Source organism: Notamacropus eugenii, chromosome 2, assembly GCF_028372415.1.
Source record: "Notamacropus eugenii isolate mMacEug1 chromosome 2, mMacEug1.pri_v2, whole genome shotgun sequence".
Taxonomy (NCBI): Eukaryota; Metazoa; Chordata; class Mammalia; order Diprotodontia; family Macropodidae; genus Notamacropus; species Notamacropus eugenii.
The window spans coordinates 36,076,639-36,092,512 of NC_092873.1; the positions used below are offsets into that span (position 1 = coordinate 36,076,639).

At 47.7% G+C, this 15,874-nt stretch overlaps 1 protein-coding gene across 4 annotated transcripts in view; it reads left to right on the plus strand.

Annotated features, from left to right (window-relative positions):
• SUPT6H (SPT6 homolog, histone chaperone and transcription elongation factor) overlaps window positions 1–15,874 on the plus strand; it is a 32,309-nt gene that overhangs the window by 7,978 nt on the left and 8,457 nt on the right. The window contains exons 2-26 of one of the 4 annotated variants that reach the window (XM_072639779.1): window positions 2,160–2,302; window positions 2,923–3,081; window positions 3,173–3,246; window positions 3,660–3,852; window positions 4,344–4,428; window positions 4,800–5,073; window positions 5,349–5,483; window positions 5,868–5,984; window positions 6,272–6,361; window positions 6,529–6,671; window positions 6,772–6,923; window positions 7,045–7,140; window positions 7,308–7,437; window positions 7,700–7,850; window positions 8,123–8,277; window positions 8,477–8,672; window positions 9,106–9,245; window positions 9,343–9,460; window positions 10,884–10,960; window positions 11,305–11,440; window positions 11,736–11,873; window positions 11,973–12,140; window positions 12,336–12,463; window positions 14,695–14,902; window positions 15,425–15,572. In XM_072639779.1, coding sequence (XP_072495880.1) covers window positions 2,194–2,302; window positions 2,923–3,081; window positions 3,173–3,246; window positions 3,660–3,852; window positions 4,344–4,428; window positions 4,800–5,073; window positions 5,349–5,483; window positions 5,868–5,984; window positions 6,272–6,361; window positions 6,529–6,671; window positions 6,772–6,923; window positions 7,045–7,140; window positions 7,308–7,437; window positions 7,700–7,850; window positions 8,123–8,277; window positions 8,477–8,672; window positions 9,106–9,245; window positions 9,343–9,460; window positions 10,884–10,960; window positions 11,305–11,440; window positions 11,736–11,873; window positions 11,973–12,140; window positions 12,336–12,463; window positions 14,695–14,902; window positions 15,425–15,572 — 3,520 coding nt within the window. In that variant the 5' untranslated portion in view covers window positions 2,160–2,193. The remainder of the gene's footprint in view (window positions 1–2,159; window positions 2,303–2,922; window positions 3,082–3,172; window positions 3,247–3,659; window positions 3,853–4,343; window positions 4,429–4,799; window positions 5,074–5,348; window positions 5,484–5,867; window positions 5,985–6,271; window positions 6,362–6,528; window positions 6,672–6,771; window positions 6,924–7,044; window positions 7,141–7,307; window positions 7,438–7,699; window positions 7,851–8,122; window positions 8,278–8,476; window positions 8,673–9,105; window positions 9,246–9,342; window positions 9,461–10,883; window positions 10,961–11,304; window positions 11,441–11,735; window positions 11,874–11,972; window positions 12,141–12,335; window positions 12,464–14,694; window positions 14,903–15,424; window positions 15,573–15,874) is intronic. The other 3 variants (XM_072639781.1, XM_072639780.1, XM_072639782.1) reach the window with 3 other exon arrangements.

Consider the following 15,874-nt stretch of genomic DNA (forward strand, 5'->3'; position numbering starts at 1 on the left):
GGTCACACAGCTACTAAGAGTCTGAGGCCACATTTGAATTCAGGAAGAGGAGTCTTTCTGACTCCAGGCTGAGCCCTCTATCCACTGCCCTCTGGTGCTCTGGAGGCCACTGTCAAAATCTTTCCAGTCTCCTTGGGTCACAGTGCAGTACTTGACCTGTCCATCTGTTAGCCCTTGCTCTTACCTTAGGACTAGGTTACGTCCTTTTCTGGTCATAGATTACTTTGATGATAACTTTTATGTGTGTGCAGAAATTGTGTGTATGCTACACATAGCCAGCGGCCATCTTCTGTGTGCTTTCGCTGTGCTTTGCATCAGCTGTGCTTTTGATTCTTTGAAGTTGTAGTGTTATATGGTGATAACACACAGTGATGTCCACAATACTGATTTTTCATGTAATCAGTCTTGCAGGTGAAGAGGTCAGATTTCCAATGTTTTTGTTGATTGGAAAGCCCTTAACAGTCTTAGAACGGTTCTTCTCTGTGGGATGACAGTTGTTAGCACTTCAGAGATCATTTCTGAGATTGAGCTTGAACTTGAATTTGAGGGCCACCTCCACTGAGAAACTAGGGCCATAGGGCCAGGCTTTGGCTTTTATTTCCCTGTTGTTATGCTTCCAGGAAACAGAAGGAAAATTGTGGGGCAGAGGGGAATGTGTTTTAAGGCCCTTACCTTGACCACCTGGTATGGGTACAGATCAAAGTTGGCTAGTTAGCTAACTAGTGGATGTTACTTTGGTGCCCCAGGGCTTCCTGATGATAATAAAATAAAGAACATAGAACTGGATTTGTTTGTAATGCTAGATTTTGTTGAGCACCTACTGTGACAACAGCACTGTGCTAGTGCTGAGGATTATTAGACACTGTCCCCACTGTGCTTGGTCTAGTATAGGCAGTAATGGAGGAGGTGAGTCTGCCTCCCTCCCTAACCCCCAGGCCCTTTGAATTCCTCAACAACTGCCTGATTAATTGTTCTTGTGCACAGAATCTTCCACAGTTCCCCATTCCCTGCCAAATAAAGCCCAGAATCCTAGCTTGGCATTCAGAAACCTTCCTCTGTTTGTCCTTGGCACCAGCTACTGTGAACACCTGTACCTTCCTCCCTCTGGCCCTTACATATTCCCATATTCCCTTGTGCATAAAATGGCCTCCCCTCCTTGCCTGTTAAAATCCTACCTGTAAGAAAACCTTTGCTGTCCTTTCAAGTCCAGTTCACATACATCCTTTTCTGTGAATTCTGCCCTAACTTGACCCAGAGTTTCACCTCCATGATCTCATCTGTCCTCTCTGATTTATAGTAATCTTTCCTGCATCGGAACTCTCAGTACTTTTTGCCTGTTTTATGCACCTCCCATATGTTAATTGTTATTGCCTCTGTGCGTTCATGTCTTCTCTGCTCTATAATATTTCAGTTTCTGAGGAGAGGAGCAAAGGCTATGTAGTGTTTCCCTGTACCTTGTCTAGTGGCCTAGTGTAGGAAACACACCATGGATAGGAGGCCTTCCATCACTGTTTCTGAAGAAGTGACAGAGGCAGCAAGTGTTTTAGGGACTCAGAAGAGAGAGATCATTGTGGTGTGCAGTGGTAAGGGGAGACTTCAGTGGAAGGTAGGCCTTGGATAGGTCCGAAGGGATTTGGGGAACACATGCATGAAATGCTCAGGGGACACTAAAAAGACTAATCTTGTTGGAGGAGAAGGCTCCTGTAAGGAGGAGTGAGAGCTAAGATTACAACAGACAGGGCATCTCAGTTTACAGAGATTGAACCTGAAGGAACCATCAAGAGAGCTAATTGAACCCTATCATTTTACAGGGAAGGGAGCTGAGGTCCATCTGTGAGATGGGAGTCCTTAGACCATAACCCTGACTATTCTGAGGCATATTCCTAAAGGAATTAGGGGGCATTTGGCATGATGGCAGTGAAAGTTATCTGGGCCAGAAAGGAGGTAGAGCTAGAAATCCAAAATAAAGGAAAATAGGAGAAATGGGAGTTCATGGCAACTTGTCTACATCTGGGAAAGAGTTTATTTTGGTAGAGAATCAGGTTGAAAACAACTTCTAAGACTGTCAAGTCTTGGGTTCTGCTTTTGCCCTCCTAGCAGTGTAAGAAGACTTCAGGAAAGGAGAATCCTTGGTTCTTAGCCCTACATCTCTTCCTCAGATCTCCTTGAAGCATTCCGTGAGCAGCAGCCGCCATGTCTGATTTTGTGGAGAGTGAGGCAGAAGAATCGGAGGAAGAGTACAATGATGAAGGAGAGGTGGTGCCTCGGGTCACCAAGAAGTTTGTGGAGGAAGAAGAGGATGGTGAGTGAGTGTGAGCACAAGGTCACTGCAGACAGATGCCTGTATTGGAGGCCATTCTCTTTGGTGAAAGACCTCACAGGGTTTCTGCTTGTCCCCCACTCATTCTCATCTGGTTGGTTGGGCCTTTGGTAGAGCCAGGCAGAATGTGATCCCATAAAACTGGCTAGCTTAGAATCATAGCAAGGCTTTGGGGAGAGTCGGGGAAAATTGTGTGGTGTATGCTTTGGGTTCAAAACAAGGTTGTCTTATGTGGTAAGGATATGAAAACTTGTGAGAAGAGGATTTAAATGGGATACCTGTGCAGGCAAGACTCCTTCCCAAAGAGGTCAGCTCCTTCTCTTCCCTTGGAGTTTTAAAGGGCTGGAATGATACTGAGCCCTAGCATAGGAGTGCTCTCACTTAGGACAAGAAGAGTAGACTCAATGAGAAGACCCTTTTCTAAATCCTGTTTATTAGGGAACAAGGATGTTTTTGTCCATTTTCTACAATGAAACAAAAAGAGCAGCATTGTTTCACTGGGATTGTTTTCTTCCTCCCAAATCCTCACTCTTGCAGACAAGCTGTCAAGTAGCAGACACATTCTTTTTATTTGTGGTGAGTAACAAACACATCTGTTACAGATGAGGAGGAGGAGGAGGAGAACCTGGATGACCAGGATGAACAGGGGAACTTGAAAGGCTTCATCAATGATGATGATGATGAAGAGGAGGAAGAAGAAGATGAGGCCAGCGACTCTGGAGACTCAGAGGATGACGTGGGACACAAAAAGCGGAAGCGCAGTAAGTAGAGGGTTAGAGGCAGAGTAGGGGAGATAGTAGGGAGGAGGGGGATGTGCCTGACCTTGACAGGAACCCTGCCGTTCTCTCCCAGCAGCTTTTGATGACCGCCTGGAAGATGATGACTTTGACCTTATCGAGGAGAACTTGGGTGTCAAAGTCAAACGGGTAAGAAAGCATGCATGTTCTTAGAATTGCTAGAAGAAGAGCAAAGGTAGAATTCGTTTCCCCCTATCTAACTCTTGTTCCTTCAGAGGAGAACAAAAATGTACTTAGCATCCTGAAGGCGTGGGGCTGGGCCCAGGTACTATTAAGCCACAAGCTATGAAAAGAGCCATATAAGGCATTGAGATGGGCTGGCCTCAGTTTCCCAGTGCTGGGCCCCCGATTGATAAAAAAGTCTCAGAAACCCTTGGTACTGTGAATCTTGTGAGTCAAGGGCGGAAAGGTCAAAAGAGAGATGCCACAGAACATCATTGTTCCTCCCTAACACTTAGTATATGAATGGAGGGAGGGAGAAAGAGAAGCATCCTCATGCCAGACCCCAGACACTCTAACAATGGCGGCCCCTCTACCCTCAGCAAAAGTTCAGGCGTGTCCGGAAGATGTCAGATGATGAGGATGATGAGGAGGAAGAATATGGAAAGGAGGAGCATGAGAAAGAAGCCATTGCTGAGGAAATCTTTCAAGATGGTGAAGGAGAAGAGGGACAGGAGGCTGTGGAGGCCCCCATGGCTGCACCAGAGGAGGAGGAGGAAGAGGATGAAGAGTCAGGTAGGTGGCCTGAGTCAAGGAGTCTGGTTCCTTTGACAGGATAGTTTCAAGTGAATCTTGTTTTTCTGGTTAGCAATAGTGAAGGGGATGACAGGCTGCTAGGTATTATTCACGATGAGGCCATCATCACAGTACTTGTGCTTGTCACAAAACTCCCCACTGCTGGAGTTACCCAAAAGAATCTCCTTCTGAGGAAATAAGTATCTTTGAGTTCCTCCCAGAATTGTGCCACTGATGGCAGGAGATGGCAAAGAGATTCTAAGGTTTTTTGGGTTTGTTACCAAATCCTCTCTTCTCTTGAAATTCACGGGGACCTGCTCCATTTTTCTGTTGATCCAAAAAAGCCTCAGAACAGGACAGACAGCTTTTGCATGTGAAATGGTTTTCTTAGGAGGTTGAGATTCCCCATCTCCAGGGGCTCTCAAGTCACTGACCTCTCTAACCCTGGGTATGCCCACGGGGAGAGGGCTTACACATCTCTTCATGCTCAGATATCGACGACTTCATAGTGGATGATGATGGACAGCCTCTTAAGAAGCCCAAATGGAGGAAAAAACTTCCAGGCTACACAGATGCGTAAGTGATGCCATAGAGTTTGGAAAAGACTATGAGAAAGCGAGTGGTCATTGAACATGGGCAGCTAGGCAATGTTCCGGCAAGGTGGGATCCTTGCCTTAAGTAGCCTTCCCTTTAAGGGAAGGAGGAATCCAGTAGGGCTTTAGCAAAGACTGACCACTGTGAGCAAGCTCTGAATTCCCATGTACATGTGAAGCCTTAGTCTTGGCAGGTGACTGGACTATCTGCTATCCTTTGATAGGCCCATTTTTGTCCATAGCTACACCTCAGGATCATTTGTTTGTCCTTCCCCTCCTAGGCTTCCTAGTACCCTTGGATCACAATAAAGGAATGTGAGGGAGTGTGACTTTTTCTCCTTCTCTTGCTCACAGGGCCCTGCAGGAGGCCCAGGAGATCTTTGGGGTGGACTTCGACTATGATGAGTTTGAGAAGTACAACGAGTATGACGAGGAGCTGGAGGAAGACTACGAGTACGAGGATGATGAAGCTGAAGGCGAGATTCGTGTGCGCCCCAAAAAGACTGCCAAGAAGCGGGTTAGCCGGCGGAGCATTTTCGAGATGTATGAACCCAGCGAATTGGAGAGCAGCCACCTGACAGACCAGGATAACGAGATCCGGGCCACTGACCTGCCAGAGAGGTTCCAGGTGAGCACCACTCAGCCAGGCCATCCTCCAACGAGGAGGCCATGTCACTCTGCCCATGTGGGTGTATTTGGGAATGTAAGCAGAGAATCTGATCCTGAGTGGATAGGTGACCTATCCCCCCAAGGGTGACCGGCAGAGCAAGATGGAGAGAGAGAACCCAGTTCTTAGCAGTGAGTGACCCAAAGGTGGTACCACCCTTTGAAGGACGGGAATAGTGGTCAGTCATCAGTGAGCTTTATTGAGCACAGTTTCAGCATTACTCATCTCTTTCCCAGTTACGTTCCATCCCTGTCAAGGCAGCTGAGGATGATGAGCTGGAAGAAGAAGCCGACTGGATCTATAGAAATGCCTTTGCAACGCCCACCATTTCACTGCAGGTACTAGCCCAGCAGGAAGACTGGCTAAGTTTGGTAGGTCTTCCCCCTTGGGCTCTGGCATAAACCAGTGACTTCAGGGTCAGGTGCAGGGGGTGGGTAGTAGAGCGCGCGCGTGCGTGTGCATGTGTGTGTGTGTGTGTGTGTGTGTGTGTGTGTGTGTGTGTGTGTGTGTGTGTGTGTGTGTGTGTGTGAGAGAGAGAGAGAGAGAGATTAGGACTGGGGGGAGGGACTATTGAAATTTTTAGATGGAGGGGCAAGTGTGTCATCTCCAGATGAGCTTTCTTTAAGCACCTGTTATGTGTATTCTGCTTTGTTGAAATAAATTCAGTGGGCTGGCTCCTCCCTCCATAAAGTGAGCTCAGACTCTCTCCAGAATAAGACCATCATTCATTGGTTTTCTGTTTTTCCCCATGCCAGGAAAGCTCTGATTACCTGGACCGTGGGCAACCAGTGAGCAGCTTCAGTCGTAAAGGCCCCAGCACTATCCAGAAGATCAAAGAGGCCCTGGGCTTCATCCGAAATCAGCATTTTGAGGTACTCTCATGGGTTCTAGTACCCTTTGGCCTACTGACTGACAGCTCCATTAGTCGAAGGGGGAGGGAGGGCTTGGCTTCCCATGCCTCCAAGGCAGGTAGGACTCTCAGTCTCATTTTAAGGTGCTTGTGGTAAATAGCAGAACTGATCCTGGCTGTGTCTTACGCTTTCCCCAAGGGAGAGAACATTTAAAGGTAGCATCAGTGTGGTAGATCCACTCAGACCTGCTCAGCCTTCCAGTAACTGTCCCAGGGGTGATAGTCTGTGCTGTCTTCTTGCTTGCATAGGTACCTTTCATCGCCTTCTACAGAAAGGAGTATGTAGAACCTGAGCTGCACATAAATGACCTATGGAGGGTGTGGCAGTGGGATGAAAAGGTATGTCTACCTCTCCCCTAAGAGCAGAGACAGGATGAGCCACTCCCACTTCCCTGTTGGACACACCTTGGCCTGGTCCCCAGTGAGCAGCAAGGCTCCTAAGCATGTGGAGCCTTGGGCTGAGCCATAGAAGTTAGGGGACTGACTCTTGTCCTCTTCTCATTTAGTGGACACAGTTAAAGATCAGAAAAGAGAATCTGACTCGTCTTTTTGAGAAGATGCAGGCCTATCAGTATGAACAGATATCTGCTGACCCAGACAAGCCCCTGGCTGATGGCATCAGGGCATTGGACACCACAGATATGGAAAGGTAGAGTCTACAGCTCCCATCCCCAGATGACCCCCTGCATCCTCCTCCTTGGCATAGGTGTTGCTCTCAGGTATGACCCTCTGGCTCTTGGACCTTCCAGATTGAAAGATGTGCAGTCGATGGATGAGCTGAAAGATGTCTATAACCACTTCTTACTCTACTATGGGCGTGATATCCCAAAGATGCAGAATGCTGCCAAGGCCAGTCGCAAGAAGTTAAAGCGCACCCGGGAGGATGGAGACGAGGAGGAAGGTAAGGCCCAGGCCAGGGAGGGCCCTCCATGGGATTGGCTCTCCTCCCCCTCGAAGACAGAAAAACAATAAATAGGATTTGGGGGCTGAGTGCTGATGGCCCAAATGTCTCCTCTTGACAGGCGAAGGGGAAGAAGTAGAGGATGAACAGAAGGGCCCAGAACTCAAGCAGGCCTCCCGCAGAGACATGTACACCATCTGTCAGAGTGCCGGCCTAGGTTAGAGCCATCTCTTCCTCCTTATGCTGCTGTGTGGAGAGCAGGCTGTCTTTGCTTTCTGTGAGGTTATCTGACTCAGGGACCTCCCCACCAGATTCTGAAGAAGCAAAATGGATTTTCTTATCTAGGTGATATCTTACCCACTTAGTCCTCCCCCTTTTCTTTAGATGGCTTGGCCAAGAAGTTTGGGCTTACCCCAGAACAGTTTGGGGAGAACCTCCGGGACAGTTACCAGCGGCATGAAACAGAGCAGTTTCCTGCTGAGCCTCTGGAGCTGGCAAAAGACTATGTGTGCAGGTGGGTGCAGAGGAAGGGGCTCTGTTTGGGGGGGAGGAAGAACACTAGTGGAACAGTGAAAACTACACTGACTTTGAAATCGGGTATCTGGATTCTAGAAGTGCCTTCAGAACTTCAGGCAGATCACCCAGCCTTTCCAAACCCTCAATTCCTCCTCTGTAAATCAAGTAATGAGCGAGGCTAAGATTATGAGGTCAGCCAGGCAGGGCATCAGGGTGCTGGTACTGACTGGGTCTCTCCTTGTAACCCTCTCTTCTCACAGTCAGTTCCCTACCCCAGAGGCGGTGCTAGAGGGTGCTCGCTACATGGTGGCCCTGCAGATTGCCCGGGAGCCCCTTGTCCGTCAGGTGCTTCGACAGACCTTCCAGGAGAGGGCTAAAGTTAACATCACTCCCACCAAGAAGGGGAAGAAGGTGAGCAGGCCAAGAGTCCTGACTGCTGCTCTGATCCCAAGCATCACAGGTGTACTGCTTGAACAATTTCAGTCCCAAGGGCCATGGTCAAGAGACCACCAGCATGGGCTTGTACTGCACAGAGGGTCTTTCTTTACTTTAGTTTTAACTAAGCCACCTGGCATAGTAATGGTTGGAGGTCTCAATCTGTAGTCTGAAAAAATGGAAAGGACATTTGTCCTGGGCCTCCGGTAAACCCCTAAAGGTCTGACAGTGTTTTCTGTTCCGTGTAGGATGTGGATGAGGCCCATTATGCCTATTCTTTCAAATACCTGAAGAATAAGCCTGTGAAAGAGCTTAGAGATGATCAGTTCCTCAAGACCTGCCTGGCTGAAGAGGAAGGACTGCTCACCATTGATATCAGCATTGACATGAAGGGAGTTGAGGGGTGAGGCCAGCCCCTGGTGTGTCCTAGGCAGAGTGGGGGAGACAAATGGCGATGGGACACATGAGGGTAAAGGTTCAACATGAGGACGAGAAGGATCCCCTTCTTTAGAGGGATGGGGCAGTCCTTGGGCTACCCAGGCCCACTGGAGCATTCTCAGTAGTTCACTTTTCCCACTAAAGCCCTGCTTTTCATCCTCCAGCTATGGCAGTGACCAGACATACTTTGAAGAGATCAAGCAGTTCTACTACCGAGATGAGTTCAGCCACCAAGTACAGGAATGGAACCGGCAGCGGACCATGGCCATTGAGCGGGCCCTGCAGCAGTTCCTCTATGTGCAGATGGCCAAAGAGCTCAAGAACAAGCTGCTGGCTGAGGCCAAAGAGTTCGTCATTAAGGTGAGGGCAATCCACTGGCCATGCTCTTACTATATGTTCTGTGAGAGGAGCGGGAGCTGTGGTTGGTGCTCCCATGTCTTGTGAGTCTGCTTTGGGGCCAAAGGAGAAGCTGGATGATTCTGCATTGATTCATTTCCTCATCTGTAAAAGAAAGTGGTCGAACCAGATGGTCCCTGAAGTTGTTATTTGAGTCATTGGGGAGCAAGGCTTGGGAAGACCTGCCTCAGACTCTCTCTCACTGCTGATTGACCTCAGTGTTCCCCAGGCTAACTGTTGATTGTTTTGCCATTGTGTGGCTTTCTGTATCTGCATGGCCTTACTGCACTGTCCCTTGTCTTAGATTAAGGGGCTGTGTCCATCTGCAGCAGCTGGTTCAGTGCCATGCACAGGTCTGTCCTTATTAGTCCACCATGGTGCCCTCTTTCCCTCCCAGGCTTGTAGCAGGAAACTGTACAACTGGCTGAAAGTGGCTCCCTACCGACCTGACCAGCAGGTAGAAGAAGATGATGACTTTATGGATGAGAACCAAGGGAAAGGCATCCGAGTCCTGGGGATCGCCTTCTCCTCTGCCAGGTACCTGCCCCCACCTCCCTTCCCGACTGAATTCCGTGCCTTTAAAGCATCCCCTCATGCTCCGCAGTGGGTCATAAGGCTCCCCTCTTTCTGCCAGAGATCACCCTGTGTTCTGTGCCTTAGTCAATGGAGAGGGAGAAGTAACAGATTTCCTACGGCTGCCTCACTTTACCAAACGGAGGACTGCATGGAGGGAAGAAGAGCGGGAAAAAAAAGTAAGTGATGATCCCAGGGAGAGGGAGGACCTCTTACTGCTCTTTGGGCCCCTGGCTCTTCCCAGGGCTTCTCATGACATTTAAGTTATTAGTTGTAAAAAGTGCATTTGCAGCCAGTTGTCAAACCTCTTCCTTGTTGAGCTTGGGCCTTGCAACACCTGAAGTCATCTTGTCCCTGAAGCAGGGAGGCAATGATGAAAAAATCAGAAGTGTGCGTACGGCCCCAGAGCACTGGGCTTCCCCTCCCCAGTTCTTCAGTCCTCTTAACATCTATTTCTCCAAGGAGAAGTATCTTGGATTCTACTGGTTTGCCACAGCCTCTCCTTTATCTTGATAGCATCCTTCAGTTTGATTGAAACAGTTTAAAGGTCACCAGGGCTCAGGGGAATGCTGCTGGCTCTGGAGAATGTCTGGGTTTGAATTCTTGCCCTTTTCCAAAAGAGCTGTAGGACCTGGGGCATGTCCTGTTTTAAGGACCCTGGGCCTTGGATCCTTATCCCTAAAATGAGAGTGATATTGATGGTGCTGTATATTACACAGGGGCTGTGAGGGAAATAACTGTAAACTGTGAAGCTTCACAAAAGCTGGCTCATCTTTATTCCTAAAGAAAAATGTTAATTACCTCTTTAAAAGCAAACACTCAGGTTCTACAGGCTACTCAAGGGATGTGTTGGATGACAGTCACAATTTAAAAAAAATCTCAGCAGTTTGAAATGAACGAGATTAAATTGAGCAGATGAATGCCAAGAGCCCTGTATTTGGGTTCAGAACATCTTTGGTGTGAAAAAGGGCTGAGGGAGGGAAACCTGCCTTGACATGAGATTCCCTTGGACAACCCTGGGCTGGTGAGGTGCTATGTGATATGAGATGGATAGTATCCCTGGTCACTAGAGATAATTGTCACTTCAACATTGAGCAGACCAAATGGGGGTACTGATAGACTGGGCTACCGGTCCTCTGACTTTTTGGTACTGTTATGTTAAGTCTTTGTATTGTTATGAAAATGGACTGAATCAGAATGGAGTGCAACTGGATGGGGAGAAAATCCAACTTTTTCAGCTTGAGGAGGAGTTGAGGGGGCCTCCCAAGCTGCCCTTAGATCCTGGGGGGATTGGGGGGCTACTATGTGACCAGGGCCATAGATTGTGCGACTCTGTAGCCCAAAACTAGGACCAGGGAGTACAAGTTAGAGGGGAGTCAGCTTTCTGTACTGTACAGAGAACCAGCTGTCCATACTTGGGCCAGGGATACCTTTAGAAACAATTGTCGTGCAAAAACAAAGAGTATCACAAGAGGAAGAGCTGCTTCAAGCTTTGGGAGCTTGGACTCAGGGCCCTCTGGTGTGCCTTCTGGTGGGGGAAGAAGGAGGAAAACTGCCTCAATCCCACAGTGGTCACGCAGCTCCAACTTTCTTTCTCCCCAGGCTCAGGACATTGAAACTCTCAAGAAATTCCTTCTGAACAAGAAACCACATGTGGTAACCATTGCAGGCGAGAACAGGTGGGCCAGTCAGGAAGGTGGATGTGGGGCCTAAACATCTTAGAGCAGAGTTGTGTTTTTTAGGGCAAGCCTATCTCCCCTCTATATCACTTAGGTCTTAATGCCCAGGGAGTGCTAAAGGGGGGTCCAGGCTGCTGCAGAGGAGACTCCGACCCATGGGGCCTTGTTACTTTTTGGCTCCTGGGCCTGTTGCATTTTTATCTTCTACGTTTCTGCTTTCCTTAGTTACTTCTTTTAAATTTAAACTCACCAGATCATGAAATCTGGTTAGAGAATCTATCCAAAGACCTGTAGGGTAAAATATCTCTGGGCACATCCCTAATTCATGCCCTCTGTCCCTCCAGAGATGCTCAGATGCTGATTGAAGATGTGAAGCGGATTGTGCATGAACTTGACCAAGGCCAGCAGCTGTCGTCCATTGGGGTGGAGATGGTAGACAATGAGCTGGCCATTCTGTATATGAACAGCAAAAAGTCTGAGGTAAGATCTTTTATTCCCCAGGATCCCTCAGAATCCCTCAGGTAGCATTCTCCCAAGTCAAGAGGAAAGCAAAAGACATGAGAAACACTTGATCTGGTCCACTTCTAGCCCAGGCAGAAATTCATGGATCATAGCTTTCTTCTCAAATGGCAGAGTTTAGAGTTGGAGCTTTGGAAAAAGAAAGAAAGCAACTTCTCTGAGCCAGAAATGTTCTGTTGCTTCTTGGTCAGGAATAGGAAAAGAGGCTCAGTCTCAATTGGGATACTCTTTGCTGACCCTGTGATTTGGGTTCTAGGCAGAGTTCAGAGATTACCCCCCAGTCCTGAGGCAGGCAGTGTCTCTGGCCCGACGGATCCAGGACCCCTTGATTGAGTTTGCACAGGTGTGCAGCACAGATGAGGATATTCTTTGTCTGAAGTTTCACCCCTTGCAGGTAATAAGACTTACTAACAGGTAGGTTTTTGTGGGAGGTGGTGCATATAAGGAGACCTAGCAGAGAAGATATAATAACTTTATCTCTGGCATCCTCCAGGAACATGTGGTAAAGGAGGAGCTGCTCAATGCTCTGTATTGCGAGTTCATCAATCGAGTCAATGAGGTTGGTGTTGACGTCAACCGAGCAATTGCCCACCCCTATAGCCAGGCCCTCATCCAGTATGTCTGTGGCTTGGGGCCACGTAAAGGGACCCATCTACTCAAGGTAAGGGCCAGGCTTATTCAGAAAATAATTCTTAGGAGATGTCCTTGAACCTTCATTTTGAAATCAGGGATGTAAACTAAATGAGAGTGGTTCTAGTTATGTGGGCCATCTTCATGGGCAGAATCTTGGAAGCTGAGGAGGGGAGGAGGGACCACAACCTCACTCCAAACGTCTTTCTCCCTCCTCTTTCTCTAGATTCTGAAACAGAACAATACACGCCTAGAGAGCCGGACCCAGCTGGTCACCATGTGTCACATGGGGCCCAAGGTCTTCATGAATTGTGCTGGTTTCCTCAAGATAGACACGGCCTCTTTGGGTGACAGGTAGTAACCTTGGCCTTTCCCCCTACATGTCCTAGCCGAGGTCCTAGCCTAGAAGGTCTTAACTATTGAGACCTTTAGAGGAGTATTCTGAAACAGAAATGGAAAAGAACTTCTTTTTCTACATGTGAGAGGAAGATAGTATTCTCTGGGTTACAGAAAGTACTTCTCCAAGGAGGCTAGATTTGGCCCTGTAGCCTGACTTTCCTACCCCAGATCTAGAGGAAGTCTGAAACATAATCCTAAAGACTCCAGGCATTTTTCCTGACTGAACGTTCTCATCCGTTTTTCACCCATGCCAGCACTTGCTGGGCCTGGGAACTGGAGGGTATCTTGAACCCCAGCAAGAATTATTGCCACTGCCCCATCCCCATGACCCTGACCCTGATCCTAACCCTAACCACCAAATAGAGCTCAGCAGAGTACAAAAAATTTGATGGCCGTTTATTTGTCAGTGCCTACTAGGGTGCTGGGTCTTAAGTCAGGAAGACTCATCTTTGTAAATTCAAATCAAGCCCCAGACGTTTACTAGCTATGTAACCCTGGGCAAGTCACTTAACCCTATTGACCTCAGTTTTCTCATCTGTAAAATGAGCTCGAAAAGGAGATGGCAAACCGCTCCACTGTCTTTGCCAAGAAAACCTCCAAAATAGGGTCGTGAAGAGTCAGAAACAACTGAAAGGATTGAACAACTAGCAGAATTATTTCTGGAGCCACCAAGTCCGAAGGAGATTTATTCCCTTTGTGCTAAGGTCTCCAGTGTGCGGGTGGAACCTCAGCCTCGCCTCTTTTCAGTCTGACTAGTGAATAGGCTTCAGGCTCCTAATGCTAGGTTGGAAAGAGAGCCTTAAAATCATTTATTGAGGGAGGGCTGAGGGGTAGCACAGCTCCCTTGCTGGCCATACTTACCTTCCTCTGCTGATTTCTTTGGGAGCACCTGCCATAGCCATAGTACTAGATGGCTTTCTAAACAATAGAGAGGCAGGCCGACCTGTGTGAATACGAGCTACGGCTTGGTCTCCCTATCAGGGCTGTCTCATTAGTGTGAAACAAGTATAAACAGCAGTGTAAATCTACTGTCAAAATAGAAGCTGTCCAGTGCTCAGAAGTATTGTCGTGTGAAGAAGGGAACAGATGCCTTCTATGTAACTGGAACACCAAATTAGCACTACTGGGTGGAAATTATCAAGAAACAAATTCACAGCATAAAAATTTTCTAAAAATTGGAGCTATTCAGGAGTGGAACAGACTGCTCTGCAAACTAGTAAGCTCCTTGTCATTGAAAGTATGCGTATATATGGAAAAGAATATTGCAGGTGAACTCTTGTTTGTACTGAAGTATGTCAGGACACACTATTAAAGTAGCCTTCGTAAGCACATTGCACCAGATTTTGGATTCACAAAATTAATAAATAAATAAAAAATGACTAGGAGAACTGCTCCTCGTCTCAGTCAAGAGGTGCACCCCTAAAATGAGAGACTTCTCTGGAAGAAAAAATACAAGTAAATAGTACAAAACTGAAAACAAATAAATTTTAACAAGTATATCACATATACACACACATATGTAAATAAAGCCTGAAAAATCGCCCTGATTGGAGGTGCTGCAGATTTTGTAAAAGCCTCCATCCTTGGGAGAAGGCATGTTCTCTATTCAGACCACTATTGTAGCTTTATCTAACTTGAACCCTGCACCATAAGAATTTCTAGACAAAGCCTCTTGCCATCTTCTGGGGAAGCATGCTATATTGTGACTACAGATACTGGGGGGGGCATGGGGGTGAGTGTCAGCAAGGAAGCAGCTGGATCCAGATCCACAGATGTAGGACAGATTCTTCTGGTTCTGTGGAGTGGCCTAGGGTACAGCAAAGGGAAATGTTGCTGAGGGAAAATGAGCTGCTAGACCAGCACCCTGAGGGTGATTCACTGGGGTACTTGGGGTTCCTGGAGGTGCTCTCCAGCTGGTTCCCAGGGGCCATAGGATTGACTGCCATCTTAGGCCCGTTCCACCCCAAAGGCTGGCGGCTCACTCCCCATTAGATGGTAATATTTTTTGCTATGGGAACATATTTCCTAATGTAGTAGTAAAAGTGAATGGCAAAATGTACTTTGTGTATAACAGATTAATGTGAGTGCATTGTATGACCCTAATCTGGGAAGGTGTATGGAGAGGGTAAGATGGCATAAAATTATGGAAGAGATGGTCAGGATAGTTATTGTTCCTCCTCCTTTAGCACTGACTCGTATATAGAGGTTTTGGATGGCTCCCGGGTCCATCCTGAAACCTATGAATGGGCCAGAAAGATGGCGGTTGATGCCCTGGAGTATGATGAGTCTGCTGAGGATGCCAATCCTGCTGGGGCGTTAGAAGAGATCCTGGAGAACCCAGAAAGACTCAAGGACCTAGACCTTGACGCCTTTGCTGAAGAGCTAGAGAGGCAGGTGAGCATCATGGTGGACCATCCTATGGGTATTTGAATCCTGAGTGCTCACCTCCACCTGGTTTAGCCTTGCACAAAGACCTGTCTGCCAGCCCGCTGAAGCCCAGTGCCAGGGATGCCAGGACTGCCCCCATCCCTGATCAGAACTGTATGGGCCACTGCCTAAAAGGGGGACCAGGCAGGAGAGTGGGGTTAGATTAAACTTCAGCACTGTGGAAAAAAGAACTCCTCAAATAGTCTTTTCTGCTGACCATGAGTGCAGGCATCATCTTTATAGGTGAAGAATGGCCTGTAATCACCTGCACGCTTACTTACAAAGCCGTTCTCTTCCAAGAATTCTAAAATTTAGTTGGTCATTTAAACTGCTTTCCTGTCTTCAGAAATCTAGTAACAAAGATTGCTTCCTCTGTGAGTTTATTTTGAAGATAAACATTTGAAGGCAGATAACTAGAACTGAAGTCAGCACCCATTGCCCAAACAGACAGCCATGCACAGTCCAATGATCATCTCCCTTCGCCAACAGGGCTATGGTGACAAACACATCACTCTGTATGACATCCGTGCTGAGCTGAGCTGCAGATATAAGGATCTCCGCACAGCTTATCGCTCTCCCAACACCGAGGAGGTCTTCAACATGCTGACCAAGGAAACACCAGAAACCTTCTACATTGGTAGGCTCCAAATCTAGGGCCTATTTGTAGTGGGACACATCCATCACACCAAGCACATAGCTTGAGCAGGGTGAACCGAGAGAGCAGGTGATAGTTATGAATGCTGAAGGAGACAGTGAAGTCCAGCAGGTAGAACCTCACACTGGTGGTCATTACCTAGTTGGAGCTCTGGCTTGCTGTGTCACATATGACACAGTTACTTTATGTGGACCTCAGTTCCCCCTTCAAGTGACTGACTAATTCATTCCTGCCTCTCCCTTCTCAGAGATAGAGGGGGAAACACTCATGAGTGCTGATACCCT